We start from the raw sequence: 18945 nt of genomic DNA, 5'->3' as shown, positions 1-18945 counted from the left end.
TGTATATTGTAAATAGCTGCGGTCCCAGCACCGAGCCTTGCGGTACCCCACTAGTCACTGCGTGCCATTCTGAAAGGGACCCATTTAACCCCAATTTTCTATCCATGTCAGTACCCTGCCTCCAATACCATGTGCTCTAATTTTGCACACTAATCTCCTATGTGGGACCTTGTCGAAGGCTTTCTGAAGGTTGAGGTATACCACATCCACCGGCTCTCCCCTATCAATTTCCTTAGTTACATCCTCAAAAAAATCCAGAAGATTAGTCAAGCATGATTTCCCCTTCGTAAATCCACGCTGACTCGGAACAATCCTGTTACTGCTATCCAAATGCTCCGCAATTTCGTCTTTTATAATTGACTCCAGCATCTTCCCCACCACTGATGTCAGACTAACTGGTCTATAATTTCCCGTTTTCTCTCTCCCTCCTTTCTTAAACAGTGGGTTGCTACATTACAGGAAGAATGTGGAGCCATTGGCGAGGGTGCAGAAGAGGTTTACCAGAATGCTGTCTGGATTAGATATTAGCCAAAAGGAGGATTTGGATTGTTTTCTTTAAAGTATCGGAGGCTGAGGAGGGACCTGATAAAAGTTTATGAACTCACAAGTCACCTGCCTTTGCAGATTATCCCCAGGGAATCTTCCAGCAGAAGGCCTGTTCACAGCTGAGTGAAGAGCCCCAGTGGCAAGCATTAGTGTAAGAAGGAACTGCAGATGCAGTGGGGTTTTTCCAGGTGCTCTGGTTTCCTCCCACATCCCAAAGACGTGCAGGTTTGCAGGTTAATTGGCTTCAGTAAAGTTGTAAAATTGTCCGTGGTATGTCGGAATGGGTGAGGTTTCGGGTCGAGACCCTTCTTAGTGTCAGGTTCTGCTACCTATATTATCTTGACAAATAGAGAGGCCCTCTCAGCAATGTTTAAACTAAATGTTCAAAGAGCGTTGAAGAACTAAAAACCACTGTTTTAAATAAATTTAAATGTAACACACTCAAAACATTTGTTACAATGACAATTATTTTTAAAATTTGCTGAAACTAAATTCTCCTTAACAACCCCAGCCCCGCAATTGTTTCATTTCATTTATTTTAGTGGACTCATTGGACTTGCAGATTATGCTGGCACAGGCCCAGCAGGCAGAATTACCAGCCTAAGTGCAGGGAAACTGGAGGAGGCCTGTCTGCCAATGGTGCCTCCATGAAAGTTCATGCTCGGAGCAGCTGTGCTGTGCATTGGGGTCTAAATTAAACTTAGAGCTGAATGCACAGCACAGCTCAGAGCAACAAAGCTCAGAGCCCCAAGAATGGCTCATAGTTGGAATGGAAAATTGTAATTCAGCTTGTGAACGGGAATCCTGAGCGCCTGCCAGTTAAGTGGGTAAAGGGCGGAAGATCCAAGCAGATCTGCCATAATGCAAGCTGATAATCGTGGCTATTATTCCTCCTACTAAGTACATTGTTTTCTCCTGGACTGCAACCTTGACGTGGTGGAGAGGCTGGTGTACTCCAGTGATCCTGTGAGCTATGCCGGATGGGGTTTTATATCCCTGGCAGGTTCAACCAACCCGGACAGGTCATGGGTGAGGAGGCAGACGAAGCAGTCCCTGGTCCTCCAAGTTGGGGGTTGGGCGTTCATCGCTCATGCACAGACCACATAGCAACACTACGCATCATCATTGAACAGCCTATTGAATGGAACACATCCCTGTACACCAACTTCATCGACTTTGAGAAAGCGTTTGACAGCTTAGACAGGACAACACTATGGCGCCTAATGGACCACTGTGGAATTCCCACCAAGATCATAAACTTAATCAAGAACTCGTATGATGGAACCTCATGCAAGGTTATGCATGCAGGCCAGCTCTCCCAGAGTTTTATTGTCAAGACGGGCGTCAAGCAGGGATGTCTATTGTCACCATTCCTGTTCCTCCTGGCAATTGACTGGATCATGATGGAAACAACTGAAGGGAAAATAAATGGAATTCAGTGGACAATGTGGGAACAGCTAGATGACCTTGACTTTGCAGACGACATAGCTCTCCTTTCACACACACAGATACAAATGCAGGAAAAGACGGACAGACTCTTACAAGCTGCAACAAAACTTGGTCTTACACCCAATACAGCAAAGACACAGGTGATGAAGATCCACTCCAAAGCCAGCAACCCTATCCTCATGCACAGCACTGCCCTGGAGGAGGTAGAAACATTTACAAACCTAGGCAGTGTTGTGGACACCACCGGAGGGGCAGATGCAGACATAAAAAGCAGAATCAATAAGGCTAGGCTGGTGTTTAACATGCTCAGGAAGATCTGGAGTTCAAAATACATCTCAATCAACACCAAAATATGCATCTTTAATTCAAATGTGAAGCAGGCAATGCTGTATGGATCAGAGACATGGAAAACAACAAAACACACAACAAACAGGCTGCAAACATTCATTAACACCTGCCTCAGGAGAATACTAAACATCTGGAGGAGAGACAAAGTAAGCAATGTGGACCTTGTAAGATTTGAGAAGTTTTCCCTCATTTGGAAAGCAACACAATACCAAAGAGCTGCAGTTTGGACATTTTAAACGAGAGACTGGGGCTGATAGCGGAGAAAGGCTGCGGTCAGATTAACAAAGGATGTCACAATCTGTGGGTCCTAAAATGGCCGCAGGACCTTGTGACCAGCCACAAAAAAGTAAAAACCTTACAACCCAGTCTCTAGGTTTCTGCAAAGCTACGGCCAGAACAAAGGATGGGTATTGGCCATGCAGAAACCTACGAAACCAGGTCGGAGTCCAGACACTGGGGCGCTGACATCAGCATACTCACAATGCCCCAAGCCGACCTAAACAGTTCATCTCAGTGAGGGGGCACAATAGCCCATAGAAAACTACCTGGTAGGTGATGGGAAACCAGTTAACACCCATCACCTCACAATGAAATCCCAATTTACACCGTCTGGCCATCCCCGGTATCCCCGAACATAAGCGCAGATCAGAAGAAAACCTCATACATATCTTTTTGAACAAAGAGATTCCAAGATCTGGCGGGAGATAGGACGGGTCAGAAACAGTATAACTGGCCACTACTTTTGGGTGAAAAAGTTAAGTCAACTCGAGAAGAAAACCTGCAGGGAACGCAAGCAGGCAAGAAAACGAATGCAGGAGGAAGAAAAGACAGGCAAGAAGAACGGATGCAAGAGAGAGGCACAGGCACGCAACTCGAGGAGAAATACTGCAAAACCAACAGCCAGTAACCCCAGTAATAGCCCCATGGTGAGCATGCACCCAGATCTTGCATATCCTGGACATAGTTTAGTGTAGAGGGGAGGGTGGTTTGAATAAACGTTGGGTGTGTAAAGAAGTGTGTGTTGGTCAATTTTGCGATGTGTCGTACGTTCCCCATCTTACAGTCGTGTATATGTCTTATAGAACTGTGTGTTTTATGATTCATAGTTATAAGTATTCGTGTGATTCGGTATGTGTTTTATAGACATGTATTATAGAACTGTATAAGTATTCATGGACAATAGTCCCAAGTGCTGAATAAAAGCCTTTTCATTTAAACCCTGGTTTTGAAATCTGGTCTGGTTGAATTTTTTCTGCACTATAAGAGCTCCTGCATCTAAGCCCAGTGTCTAGAACCGTAAGGGGTGAGTGGGTCGAACCACTCACGGGGAACCAGTGTGCACGGCCTGGTCAAGGGATCAGAGCAAGGCACGGGGACCTTAGGTCGGGCGAAAGCTCGGCGCAGAAACCCCTTACAACCTGTGGAAAAGAACAAGCCAGGATCTCATTGACTTACAAATTCGAAATTGGAGTTGGATTGGACACACCCTCTGAAAACCTGCCACAAACATCACCCTGAAATGGAACCCCCAAGGAAAAAGGAAAAGAGGTCGCCCCAGGAACAGCTGGAGAAGAGGTGTCCAGGCAGAAATGTCTGGGAGTGGGCTCAACTGGGGAGATCTCAAAAGAACCGCCAACAACCGAGTGAGGTGGAGGACATTTGACAATGGCCTATGCTCCCTAGAGGAGCAAAGGGCTTAAGAAGAAGAAGAAGCAGCACATTGTAGTGTCATATTGAAATGACTGCAGATTTAGATAGGGAAGTCCTATGCTTTTGAGTCACAGATCTAAGGTTTGAATTATCCTCTATTATAGTCATGGAAATCACATTTTGGAAAATTGGTCAGGAATTACATCCCATCGGAAACACTGTTCATTTTACCTCCCCATGTAGTTACAAAGTTCAAAGCCGGTAGTGGTGAAAATGCTTTCAGGCAGATATGAACAATTTAAATACTAATTCTTGAGATGGGCTCATCACATTTTTTAATTCAATTTTACTAGTAAGCATTCCACAAGTCACAGAAAGGATATAGTAATGTTACATAGGTCAATAAACAATTGCAAATAATTTTCTTCCCGGCTGGCACTTTGCATTTTGAACCTTATGGCAGTTATTACCTATTAATCACCTGTGATTGATTAATCATCTGTGATTTCCCCAATGAGTATCGCCAGCTCAGATGTTTGGATGCAAAGCAGTCCATGGATAACTAACATCACGATATTCACTTGCGACAAGCCGCAGAGTGCAGACGATCCCCATTACTAACAGTAGCTGAATTGAGAAATGTAGTGACACTGCTATAATAGGGGAATGTCTAATAGTACATTTGGATGCATCCTACGGACATTTGGATGCATCCTCATCCTCGATAACATTAATATATCTTTTCTTTATTTAACGGCACTATAATCCAGTTGGCCACACCCAGAAATAGGTCATTAAGCAAATATTTAAGCCCTTTGTACATTGAACCTCCACTAGTGAGAGTCTAGGACCAGAACCCATAGCCTCAGAATATAAGGAAGTACCTTTAGGAAGGAGATGAGGAGGAATTTCTTCAGTCGGAGGGTGGTGAATCTGTGGAATTCATTGCCGCAGAAGGGTGTGGAGGCCGTCAATGGATAGTTTTAAGGCAGAGATTGATAGATTCTTGATTAGTATGGGTGTCAGGGGTTATTGGGAGAAGGCAGGAGAATAGGGTTGGGAGGGAAAGATAGATCAGCCATGATTGAATGGCAGAGTAGAATTGATGGGCTGAATGGTCTGATTCTGCTCCTATCACTTATGAACTGTCATGACTATGTGGCTCATAGTCAGATGGTTTCAGTCAACAGAGAACCAGAGGCAGAGCTGTACTATTTGCTCGTAAGGCACCTGCTACTACAAGGAAGAATATACTTGGAACATGCATTAATAGCAAATGGCAGCTATGTTTTGACCATGGTATAGAAAACTCGGAAAATTACATCACGATCTCTGCAAAAATCCTACAATCCTAAGAAAGGGAGTGATGCAGTTGTAGGATAACAGTTTCTAAAATCAAATCCATCCGCAGACAAATACCTTAAAGTTATATTCACATTACTGCTTATATCGCTATTCTCATTCCCTCTCAGTTTTTAATAATGACCTGATTTGATCAAGAATTGAAGATTTGTGTTTCCCCCATCACTGTGTCTATGTCAATCCATGTTCAATGTTTCCTTATCTTCAAATTACATTAATGCACAATTTAACAACCTCAAGCTATGCTTACCCAGGTATGGACCTGATGAATTAACCTCAAAGATGGGTCTGCAAAGCTCACCAATATCCATCCAAGTATAAACCTCTTCAACATTTTTCAATAACTTTCTTACTTGGTCTGGAAAAGCTTTATGGATTAGTTTACGTTTATGTTGCTGGGAGATTAAATTTGATTCATATGTGGTGAACTCCAAGGGATACCCAAGTTATTCACGTTGTTGATCGTGATCCTTAGCTGGGGTTCCAGATGGAATATTTAATAAATATTGGTTTCTCTGTCAATTTTAAAGTGAACTAGACCAAATGGACCCGTTGGGCCCAAACCTCTCCTGCATTGGTGCAACATCCTGTCCTCCCCCACTCCCCTCTCTCCTCAACCCCCCCTCCCCTCTCCCTTCTCCCCCACTCCCCCCTTCCCTTCCTCCTCCCCGCCCCCTCCTTTTAAACTTTAAAATGTGAATAACTTTAAAAATATAAGACCGATTTCAATAAAACTACTTGCATTATCACTAAAGTGGCAACGGTGAGTAAGGTGGGCCTAAAACTGTCGCGCTATCATGTACCGTTTTGGCTGAAGTTCAGTCACAAACAAGATAACAAACGAGAGTTTTAGTATATAGATGAAACAGCTTATATAACCTATTCATATCTGGGATTCTGTAGAATTACAATTATTTCGCACTGCACGAGTCCCAAGGTGTACACCAGGCCAACACCACTGTTCCCTAGCGTAGGGTTTCAAATTTGCCATATGTTTTCTTATTGGTTGGTCATATGAGAATTCTCACTTTTTAAGTTGGCAAGAGTCAGTAGACAAGTAACAAAGTAACTCAATTATGGAATGAGCTGCCCGAGGAAATGGTAATGGAACAAGCTTCCAGAGGAAATAGGGATGGAACGAGCTGCCAAAGGAATTGGTGGAGGCAGACACAATGACAACATTTAAAAGGCATTTGGACAGGTACTTGGATAGGAAAAGAGTAGAGGGATTTCAGATCAATGCAGGCATATGAGATTAGTGAAGACAGGCATCACGATCAGTATGGATGAGTTGGGCCGAAGGGCTCATGTCTGAAGAAAGGTCTCGGCCCGAAACCACTTATTCTTTCTTTCTAGAGATGCCGCCTGACCCGCTGAGTTACTCCAACTTTTTGTGTCTATCTTCGGCACATTTCCAAGCTGTACAACACTAAAACTTTATATAAGCCCATTCTCATATAGCTTGTGAAATTACTTTTGACGTGACAAAGAACAGAAAAAAGACAACATTTTTTTTCAAACTTTTCTGTTCATTCATGTTTCGCATGTGCAAGAATCCATTAAATTGTTTTGTAAATTTAATTCCCACTGGAATCATTATCTACCAGTTTTCCAGAAGACAAGAAAAATGCAGCCCGACACGAGAGCGATCATGTTATTCATACATGTATTTCAAGTGCTGGAGAGGGGCCTAAATTTGTGACCTGCTGACTCAAAAGTGAGAATACTTAGTTGAGCCAAGGTAACACAACTGTTGAATAAACATCTTGAATTTCTCTCTCAATATCGACACTGATTTAGTGCCCAGATGTTTAACATTTTTCAGGTCCAAGAATACTTAAATTAGTACATATAGTTCTTTCCATCACGCTAATGTTCGGATCAAAATGCTACTAGGAGAGGCTGCCAAGATGGCTCAATCTGATCACATTATTAAATCAATGCTTTTCAACCTGACAATTTTCCACCCTCCGAGGCATAGACCAGAGGAAACATATAGCAAGTAATTAGTGCCAACCCTAGTTTAATAGAATGTTTATTGATAGAGCCAGTCAGAGAAATTAATACCATCTGCCATTAACTATGTGGTGAGAGGAAGCTTGTAACATTAATCTGATAAATTAACACCGACATGATTTTATGAAATAAAATTGTTGTTTGACAGCACAATTGTACAGATTTGTATAGGTCTTATTTGTGTATGAGATAAGGGGGAAACTAATAAACTTGACATTTTTTAATTATCAGATATTCTACAATGTGCCACATAGTCTGTTATTAGACAATGGTCTCGGAGTTAAAAATCTTGTATGGCTGAGAATTTATAAATAGACAAAAAGCAGAGATTAGGATGAAACAATTCATTTTCAACATGGTGGAATGCTGCTACATATACTGACTCTCAGTTGCTTACAATCTAAGTCAATTGCTTTGACAGCAATCCAAATATTATATATAAACAAGTGTGATAGCAATACAACAGCAATTGGTGAAGTAATCTGTAGAGATGATTCAAGATACAGTTATTAGGGAAATCAGGTGGCACAATGTGGGAAGTAGGAAATTTGCCGTGTCGGGAGGAAGAATGGATGAGCAGAACATTTTTCCATGAGAGATGATTAGTATTCAAAGGGATAGTTGGGTGTGCTGACAATGTAAAATTAGGTAGGGAAGTATTTCATGGAGAGAATATATGGAAATATAAAATGATCATGCAAGGTAGCAGATGGAATATAATATTTATACCAGAGGAGCATGATAAATGTGTAATATATTTCATTTCTTTCATGACAAACTATAGAAAAGTCACCTTTTCTCTATTTTCTCTTTCGCACTGCAGAATTTGGGTAATTCACTGGGATAGTACACAAAACAAAGTTTTTCACAGTATCTCGGTATGCATGACAGTAAAAAAAACAAGAGACACATTAGTGGCATTTAAGAGACTTTTGGATAGGCACATGGATATGCACGGAATGGAGGGATATGGATTATGTCTAGATAGACATGAGTTGGTCTTGGCATTCTGCTCGGCAGATACTGTGGATCGAAGGGACTGTTCCTGTGTTGTACGGTTCTTTGTTATTACCAATAAAGAACACTATCACGTATATAATTCACGGAGTTAATGTGGCTGAGGATGACAACAACATACTGATAAAGTGCTTTTATCAGCCCAATTCATTGTAGTCATGGTACATAACAAAGTGGTGAAAGGAATCCTATAAAACCATGCGCAGTGATACACGAGAATTATGAATTAGAACTTTGGTGTCAGCAGTTAGGAGATTAGCTCTAACAATGTACCCAAAGCAAATGCTGCTCTGTTGACAGGAGTATTTCAAAGTATGCTTTTGTGCTGCAGAGTTCCAGTCTAACCTGTTCTGGAAAAAAAGCATATTTATCAGTTCAAAGAAAGTTTTATTTAGGATTCTTTTTGTGCTTAAGTGGACAAGTATCTTTATAACATAAAAGGTGTCTGAACTTTGCGTAATATTCAGATTTTTCAGATGTTCGCTCAAACGTGGGGTAATGTTGGAGGAAAGTCAAGTCAAGTCAAGTCAAGGGGGATGGGTAGAAATTCAACTGAATTTTGTTGCAGGCAATGTGTTGTCTGTGTCATTACGAGTCAGTTATGCATTATATGCTTCAGGGCAGAAGAGATTAGATGCACAGGAGAATTTTTCAGTATCTATACACCAAAACTCGTTTGTTTGTTTGTTCTTGAACTACAGCCAAAACGGTACACGACAGCGCGACAATTTTAGGCCTTCCTTACTTACTGTTGCCCCATTGCTGCTAATGGAAGTTTAATTGAAATTGGTGTTAGATTTTTTAAGTTATTCACATTTTAAAGTTTAAATCTATCTCCTAGAGAGGGTGGGGGGGAGGGAGTGAGGGGGGGGAGTGAGTAAGGGAGGGGGAAGGAGGGGGGTTGAAGGGGATGGAGTGGTGGAGGGGAAGGGAGGAAGGGAAGGGGGAGGGGAAGGGAGGAGGGGGACTAAGGGGGGTTGTGGGGGATGGAGTGGGGGGAAGGGAAGGGAGGGTGAGAGCGGGAGTGGAGGGGGGAGTGGGGAGGGGGGAGGAGGGAAGAGAGGGTGCTGCACCAATGCAGGAGAGGTTTGGGCCCAACGGGTCCACTTGGTCTAGTAGAATATAAAAGATGTCCTTTTACCACTTGCCTGCAAACTGAAGGTAAAGTATTTGTTAAATAGCAGTGCATTTTTCGTTCTCGTATGTATGTGCATGAGGATTTCTTGAAATTTATCAACCATTATTAAAATGCGTTCAAATTTTAGCACATTATTACATTATTATACATTATTAAAATAAGTAATCCTGTTAAATTCCAGGAAGCACAACGAAAATAAGCATGAATCTCCCGTCCTGGTGAATTATCGTCCAAGACGATATTTGATGTTAGGCTAATCGAATCCTGTTGAGAAACAGAATATTTTGTTTCTGAAACCTATAGTGTCAAAAAATCTGATAGGAGAATAAAAGCATTTATTAGCTGGGGATATACAAACAGTGGCAATGATGAAGGTTCCCCATATTTAGTAGGAACAGGAGACCAAACAGGATGTCGCCTATCTGCGACATTACATTGTGACTTTCACATTGTCAGTCAGCCCATGTCTTCCCGAAAGCCTTTCTCAGCTTTCCTCTCCTAGTTTTTTTGCCTGAATCATTGTTTACCTCTCTTATACTAAATTGGGAAGCACTGAGGAAATAAAAGAGCACTATATAAATGCAGATCGTTCAGATTGTTCTCCACTACAGCTCAAACTGAAAGCCGAGGTAAGAGAAATATGCTACAACCACTTTAAATGCAAATATGAGATCTTATGTAACAATAGAAAATGCAAAACACAAAGCAGATCAAATGTGTCACCTGACTCTCAGTTTGAAGAAGGGTCTTGACCTGAAACATCTCCCATTCCTTCTCTCCAGAGATTCTGCCCGTCCTGCTGAGTTATTTCAGCATTTTGTGTCTACTCAACAGATCATGCAGCTTCTCTAGAATGAAGAGAGTTACCATTTCTGGTCAAAGACCCTTTATCAGAACTTCATTTAAAAAGTGAAATGAATTGAATTGTAATTTTCCCATTTGTTTTAATTAATATTATTATTTTAATGCATTTACATAAAGTAATCATGTTTAAAGTGAATAAAGTTCGGATGAAGTATCTTTAACTTGAAATGTTAGCTCTGTTTCTCTTTCCCCAGATGCTGCCTGAACTACTGAGTGTTTCCGGCATTTCTGTTTCTATATATCAGGTTTCCAGCATCTGCAGTTGTTTTTTGAAGTTTTCATTTACTATGTGCTCTTACATCAAGCTTTATATATTCAACTACTGGAATGGAAACAAAGGGTGTGCAAGACTGTGCTCTGCCCACCAGCCGGAGTGCAGAGAACAGAAGAGATTCTGAAGAAAACTCCTTTAAAACACCATTCATATGAATGGAAGCACCTGGAATAGACACCATGCATTGCAAATGAATTAAATCAGGAAGTAGCATACTGAGAGATCACTACCATTAATACATTCACTATGATACCTTGTGGGAACCATCACCTTATGGAGAATTACACCAGATCACATTGAGCTCGCCCATTGCTCACCTACCAATCTAACTTTATAGAGTCAATAACCTTCTGCTTTATTGCAGGTTATTGACTCCTTCGCGACAGCTGAATGAAGTCAGGAATCATTTGCCCCTTAATGTGGGATATTAGGACTCCTGATATCCCACATGACTCCTAACAACCCTCATCACTAAGGCCATTCTGTCAAGCCGAGTTGGTCATGACTGACCACGAGACCTCAGGCGATGCAGAATGAAGCACTAACCCACTGTCCATTCCTTGTGGCCTTCAGACAGTTTGCTTCACATTGACTTTTCTCCCAGAATCAGAAATATAATTTTTTTATAACTTTTTTAAAAATCACTTAAAATTTTCACTCAACGATTAATATTAATTAAATTAATGCAACAAAAAAAATCAGAAGTTAAGGTAAGGGATTTATAAATGAAGAATGGCAATCCCTTACAAATGAGAGGGGCTACAGTAGATGTGCAGCTAAAACTAAGACACTGGATATAGAGTCTATCTGGTGCCTATGCTTTGTTCATTCTGAAATGCTTCTGGTCTCAATGGCAAGACCAACAATAAAGGAAGAGATCAAATTTATTTGTACCCAATTTCCAGCGTGCCCCCTGCATCCGCATTGATGTGCACAGACAGTGGCAAGGCATGCATGCACTGGCAGTAGTCCACTGGGTTGCTGCTGGTGGACCCAGTAACTTGCTGTCAGCGGGATCCTCCCCATAGTTAGATTACTTGCAATAATAAATGGAGTAATAAAATTGCTTATAACAAGTATTCCTTTTTAGATCAGGAACTATAAAATTGACCTCTATGTTGAAGACCCTAGTTTAATTATAATAGTAATAATTCAGGACAGATTTCATAGTCTTTTCCTACCTTTGGAGATAAGTAACAATAAACCTTTTTGGGTTTCTTCACTTTCTCAGTTGTCTGATCCCCATCTTTATCATCTTCTTCCTCATCAGTGGTGATCGATTGGTGTCGACTCGCAGTGGAATATGTGATTGGTGATGATTGCCAATGTGAATGAGCATAATTTGTTGTGCTGTACAAGTAGGCCTCAAAATAAACACTGCTTCCGGGAGATGATACGTTCTTTTCAACTATATTCTTTTCATTTTCTGTTATATAAAAAAAGGAAATAGTTAATTAGAATTTATCAGATTATAAATATTTCTGAATGAAGAAAATGTTCTTCATGCAGAAACACTTCTAATGAGAAAAAGCAGTATATATCATATTTCAGCATGCCAAGTATTACTATTGACAAAGTAAAGATAGAAAATGCTGAAAACATGCAGTAAGTTCATCAGCATCTGTGGAAAGGGAAACAAAGTTAACATTACAGGTTGAAAGATGAGGAAAGAAAGACCCCAAGTTAGTTTTAAATTGCTGAGAGGGTAGGAGAAGAATAGAGACGACAAACAGAATGTACTTGGCCTGCATGCCGTCTTTAAACTTTGCCTCTCTCCCCTTAATGCAAAACACTTTAACCCCCCTTCCCATTCCCACACTGACCTTTCTGTCCTGGGCCTCCTCCATTGTCAAGAATGAGGCCCAACGCAAATTGGAGGACAGCACTCATATTTCGCTTGAGCAGCTTACACCCCAGTAATATGAACATTGACTTCTCTGGCTTCAAGTAACCCTTGCTTTCCCTTTCCCTCCATCCCGCTCCCTTCCCAGTTCTCTGACCAGTCTTACTGTCTCCGACTACATTTTATCTCTGTTTGCTCTGATCAAATAAAAAAAGCAGCTAACTCAAAACTAACAATGATCTATTCTACATTTTCCTTGTTCTCCATTCCTTTTGTCCTATTTTCCCACCTTGCACTTCCTTATCTATGTATCTCCCTCTCCCCTGACATGTCTGAAGAAGGGTCTCGACCCGAAACGCCACCCATTCCTTCTCTCCAGAGATGCTGCCTGTCCCGCTGAGTTACTCCAGCATTTTATGTCTATCTCAATGCTATGCCCTCCAGTTCTTTAACATTTTCACCCTAGGAAAAAGGTTCTGACTGTCTACCCTATCCACGCCTCTCATAATTTTATATACTTCCATCAGGTTTCCAGGGGAGACCTGACAAAAGTGGAACAGGTTGAGGGAAGTCCCACCTAGTCGGATGACAGTAGAAGGCAGTGGTGGAGACCATATGGTCAACTGTGGCAAGCTCTGCAGATAAAGAATGATGAAGGGAGATAATTTACCATGGATACAATCATAGGTTGCCATTTGCGATTTTGATAAATCTCCGATTGGGAAATGGACGAAAACTTGATTTGGAGGGTTTCTTGATGCAGGAAAGGTGGACATGAATTTGGGAGATAGCAAAATCTTGGAGAAGGATTGGAAATGGAGCAATAGTTTGCAGAGAAATCTAAAATGGCAATGTACTTCACAGTTAATAATTCGGGCTTCAAAACCATACTTACCACCAAGAATTATGATGTCAAACTCCCCATTACCAATCAATTGATCCCAGTACTTAATAGATACCCGAAAACAACCTCTTCTCCACAAGGTCAGGTTCAGAAGCACCAGGCACATGGTCTTATTTGAAGAAATGGTTTTGTTAAATAAAACATCTGATATTTCATTTTCTTGGGTTCCAAGCTGAAATACAAATGGGAGATGAATCAGGTACAGATTACTTAGTTTAGTTTAGTTTAAAGATACAGGCCCTTCGGCCCAACGAGTCAGCACCGACCAGCGATCCCCGCACATTAAAACTATCCTACCCTATGTCCAATTTCTCTATTTATACCAAGACAATTATACCTACAAACCTGTACATCTTTGGAGGAAACCGAAGTTCTCAGAGAAAACCTATGCAGATCACGGGGAGAATGTACAAACTCTGCACAGACAAGCACCTGTAGCCAGGATCGAACCTGGGTCCCTGGCGCTGTTAGCGTTGTCAGGCAGCAATTCTATCACTGCACCACAGTGCCGCACATTACTTGTGTAATGCACCACTTACTGGGTGTTTTCACAATTTCAGCAAAATGTTTTAAAATCTGTGACACTCCAGGCTATGCAAAGCACAGAGAATAAATTATTCAATGTCAGCTTACATCCATAATATTTCATTTGACGAGAAAACTGATTTCAGCTGTTTTGCAATAGGTCTATGTAGAGTAGAGGTCAGGCATTTCCTAAAGGGATTGGAGGAAAATACGGAGAGAAGCTACTTCTGACTGAAGTTATTAATTTTGCAATATTCATCGGCGGCAGTGAAATTTTGAGTCCACATCTACCCAATCCCGTGCCCTTCGCACGGAACAGTGTGCAGCTGGAAAATAACTGTAGGGAAAAACTGCAGATGCTGGTAAAATAACTGGGTCAGGAGAAATAACTGGGTCAGGAGAAAAAACAGCTCAAATATAGCTTCCAAAAGTAAAAGCCCACCCATGAACATAAGTACTTGGATTTCAAGACATTTCTGGTTAAAACTGCAACCACCTCATTTACATTCCCTCCCCTTCTCCATCAACCTTGTGCCACCTGCACTCAAGTCAAATGCTCTCAGGCACATTACTGGGTTATCTTAAATCACCCATTAGGAAGAATGCAAGGACAGAGAAATGTTCAATCTTGCTTTAATTTGACCTACAAAGGACTGGGCTGCAAATACATCCAACATTTAATGAAGTAATGGAGTCATACCTCATGGAAACGGACCCTTCTGCCCAACTCATCCATTCCGACCCGATTTTATAGCTGGGCTAGTCCCATTTGCCCATATTTGGCCTATAGCCCTCTAAACCTTTTTCTATTCATACACTTGTTTTAAACATTGCCATTGGGGCTGCCTCTGTAATCTGCTCTGGAAGCTTCATCTATTTAGGCACCACCCACTGCGTGAAGAAATTGTCTTTCAAGTCTCTTTTAAATCTTTTATTTCTCAACTTAAATCTATGCCCTCTAGTTCTGGATGGTTCTACCCTGGTAAAACAAAAGACTGAACATTCACCCATGCTTCTCATGATTTTGTATACCTGACCTGTGCTCCAAGGAAACCCCCCCCCCCCCCCAGCCTATCCAGCCTCTCTTTATACCTTAAGCCCCCCCCCCAGTCCTGGTAACATGCTGATGATTCTTTTCTGCACCCTTTCCAGCTTAATGACATCTTTCTGAGGGCAGGGCAATCAGAACTGCACACCATACTCCAAATGTGGTCTCACCAACATCTTGTTCAGCAGTAGTTCAACTCTTGTACTCAATACCCTTACCAATGAAGCCAAGCACGCCAAATGGCTTCTTCACCAGTGAAGAAAGCTAATGGCATGTTAGCCTTCATAACAAGAGGATTTGAGTTTAGGAGCAAAGAGGTCCTTCTGCAGTTGTACAGGGCCTTGGTGAGACCACACCTGGTGTATTGTGTGCAGTTTTGGTCTCTAGATTTCAGGAAAGACATTCTTGCTATTGAGGGAGTGCAGCGTAGGTTCACGAGGTTAATTTCCAGGATGGTGGGACTGTCATATGTTGAAAGAATGGAGCGACTGGGCTTGTATACACTGGAATTTAGAAGGATGAGAGGGGATCTTATTGAAACATATAAGATTAAGGGATTGGATACGCTAGAGGCAGGAACTATGTTCCCGATGTTGGGGAAGTCTAGAACCAGGGACCACAGTTTAAGAATAAGGATAGGCCATTTAGAACGGAGATAAGAAAAAACTTTTTCACCCAGAGTTGTGAATCTGTGGAATTCTCTGCCTCATAAGGCAATGGAATGCTTTCCAGAGAGAGTTAGATAGAGCTCTTAAAGATAGCGGAGTCAAGGGATATGGGGAGAAGGCAGGAATGGGGTACTCGTTGTGGATGATCAGCCATGATCACAGTGAATGGCGGTGCTGGCTCGAAGGGCCGAATGGCCTATCCTTGCACCTATTGTCTATTGTCTATCTACCTGTGTCATCACTTTCAAGAAAGTGTTTATACCCTTACTCTTAAGTGTCAATACTCTCCAGGACCCTACAAATTACTGTGCAAATGGTGCCCTGGTTCGACTTACCAAAACACATCACCTCACACTCATCAGGGTTAAATTCCATCTACAATTCCTTGGCCCACTTCCCGAGTTGATCCAGATCCTTTCATAAATTTAGTCTTCCTCACCACCCACTACATCACTAATTTTGGTGTCATTAGCTTCATCCTAACAACCTGGTGTAACACAATGGTAGTCTAACTGTCTAACCTGCTTTCTACCACATAGTAGAACTGATAGCATAGACATTAACGGAGACTTGGATCAATACTAGCTTTGCAGGTAAAAGAATAACAAGGGGGCATAGATTTAAATTAATTTGAGGAAAGGTTCGGGGGATTTTGAGGAAATGGGTTTTCACTCAATGAGCATTGAAAATCTGAAACTCACCGGTTGAAAGGGTGGTGGAGGCAGAAACTTGTATACAAAAGGTATTAGGATGATCACTGGAAGTACCAAAGGTTGGGAACTGGAATTAACTTCAAAATCATTTTTAACTTGAGTTAAAATCATTTTTAACTTGCATGATTTTGATGAACCTAATAAGCAGCTCTGTGCTTTGAATTCTTATGAATGCAAGAATTTGTAAATCATCGGCTTCAAATCAGAAATCATTATAAAACATCACTTGGTGTGCCACCCATTCAGATGATACTAGTCAATTCAATTTATCTGGAATTTTGGCTGAGTTTCTGAAATTTTCTGTTTATTACAGGAAGCAACTTCCCACCAATAATTTAAACAACAGGCATAATTTGTTATTTTATTCCAACTATTTCTTATTGTCCTATGTTGTAGCCACTCACCTCTTTTATCTGTACCTTGTAATTATCTTGATCAACAATGGCCAGAGCATTACTTGTCGGATTGTCATATTCGTCACGAGGGGCGATCTGCAATGTGTGTTCCTGCCCACTTGTCAAGACCAGAGTGGAGAAGTGGTAAAGGATTTTTGTTTTTGTTGGAAACACTATTCCTATAAATGAAGGAGAAAATTGCTTTCATTTTGACTATTGAGATAAGAGAATTAAATGTTTTTGCACTTGCAAATTAAATTGCAGGTCAAATACAGGCAACCTCTACTGGGATTGCAAGAGGACATAGATAGATCAGAAAGAAAGAAAAGTGAGGGGATTGGAGGGGGTGTTACCTGAAATTGGGAGAACTCAATGTTCGTGCCTTTGGATTGTAGGCTACCCAAATGAAATATTAGGTGCTGTTCTTCCATTTTGAGTGTGGCCTCACACTGGCAATGGAAGAAGCTGAGGACAGACAAATGATATGGCAATGGAAAGGAGAATTGCCGTGGCTGGCAATCTTGAGCCAAGAACAGAAGAGAGCAGGAGGGTTGAGGAGGGCTTGGGGGTGGAGATACCATAGTGGGTAACCCCCAAGCCCTCCTTCTTATGTGTCCAATTTGTGGATTAAGGACTGAATTGTGCAAACTCGTTTCAATTTGAAATCAGATAGCTGAAAAGAATAGGTTTAAAAACCAAAGCTTTATTGGAACTTTATGACAGTCATTTTCTCTTGCCTTCTTACTGATTGTTAAACTAGGAAAAAAAGACATGTTAACAACTTGTGAGCTTTAGGTATTTCAGGATACGTGTCCTCGTGCTAGTTTATCAATCATTAATTTCTTACAAGGAGATCTCATTATAGAGCCATTGTTGTTAATTAGATAGATTAAACTGCAATTTTGGAGAATTGTCAGAGTGCAGACAAGGTGAAACTATACTATAAACATTAACTCTCAAATAAATGACTAAAAACATCAGGGCAAATCAGTGACAGAAATATAAACATGAATAAACTGCTCCTCTGTTTGAACATTTGTTGTTTACAATTGACCTGAACGGAGCAGGGCATTCTAGTAATCTGCAAAGAAAGAAATTGCTATTTCATCACTACCTCCACTGATTCTGCAATTCAATATGCCACGGAGAAGGACTAAATAGAGGTCAAGCTCTCCCCATATCGCCCATCCCCACTGTCATACAAAGAGAGAAATAGAGGGTAACGAATTTAGATCTATTTTTAGCTACCACTTTTGGATAACTTCACACTTACAAATGGTGTAAAACTAGAAAATATGGTTAATATTCAGGTAATAACTGTGGAGAGAGATAAAATTAATGTTTGGGTGATCGACCTTTAATCAGAACGGAAAGATAAACCGTATTGCGACTTCTTCCACAATTAGTCATCAGAATATTCCCACCAGGTTCAGCAACTGTGACATTTTCCTCCTTACTATTAATTTATGGAGCCCTGAGGCAAGGTTCTTGTTCCTACTGCAATAATTGTTGCCTACCGTTGTCAGACCAACTGAGAGACACAGCAAGTAGGTGAATCTACGCCTTAGTAAAAACATACACACATTCACACCTACCAGGTTGAAATGTTTTGTAGTATGGGCTGTAAGCCACATTCAGTCCTCCGAGTTTGACTATGACTTCATACCTTCCTGCCTTCCTCACTGTGAAGCCCACCTTCACCATATTATTCACCATATTATCATTTTGTGCCTGAAGCACTTCCTGTGTAACAGGAACATCTAACCCCAGTTCCATGTGCGAGATGTGAATTCGTAAGCCCACTGGGCGATGCGCAGGGAATGGTTGCCCATTCTTATAGAACAACTATACAGGGAGATAAGAAAAAAATATTTACACTGGTAAATTAGGTATTAATACTCCTCCTGATTATACACATTCTTGATGGTGAAAAGATAAAGCAGAGCAGGAAATAAATAATATTAGCCACTTTCAATTGAACTTAAACAGGCACCACAAAGATTGAAACAAATTAATCACAGAAATCTTTCAATAAAAACATCCTTTTCATGAATGAAGATGTAATTCACATGTGTATCAAAGTTTAAAGGAATGTACAGTCCAATTTAGTCTTGCTGTTGATTTTATTTTCAATAAAAAGAATTTCCCTTTTAAAATGTATTGGTCTGCTTCTGAGCACATTTAA

General features: G+C 41.0%; 1 protein-coding gene across 1 annotated transcript in view; it reads right to left on the bottom strand.

The window, feature by feature from the left end:
• Nucleotides 1-18945, bottom strand: part of arel1 (apoptosis resistant E3 ubiquitin protein ligase 1) — a 67751-nt gene that overhangs the window by 31073 nt on the left and 17733 nt on the right. Inside the window, exons 5-8 of the mRNA XM_078406875.1 lie at nucleotides 18356-18605; nucleotides 16770-16939; nucleotides 13403-13583; nucleotides 11846-12090 (exon numbers count right to left, since the gene is read on the bottom strand). Coding sequence (XP_078263001.1) covers nucleotides 11846-12090; nucleotides 13403-13583; nucleotides 16770-16939; nucleotides 18356-18605 — 846 coding nt within the window. The remainder of the gene's footprint in view (nucleotides 1-11845; nucleotides 12091-13402; nucleotides 13584-16769; nucleotides 16940-18355; nucleotides 18606-18945) is intronic.

The sequence above is a fragment of the Rhinoraja longicauda genome, chromosome 10 (assembly GCF_053455715.1).
Source record: "Rhinoraja longicauda isolate Sanriku21f chromosome 10, sRhiLon1.1, whole genome shotgun sequence".
Taxonomy (NCBI): domain Eukaryota; kingdom Metazoa; phylum Chordata; class Chondrichthyes; order Rajiformes; family Arhynchobatidae; genus Rhinoraja; species Rhinoraja longicauda.
This window is presented reverse-complemented; position numbering and strand designations above follow the sequence as displayed.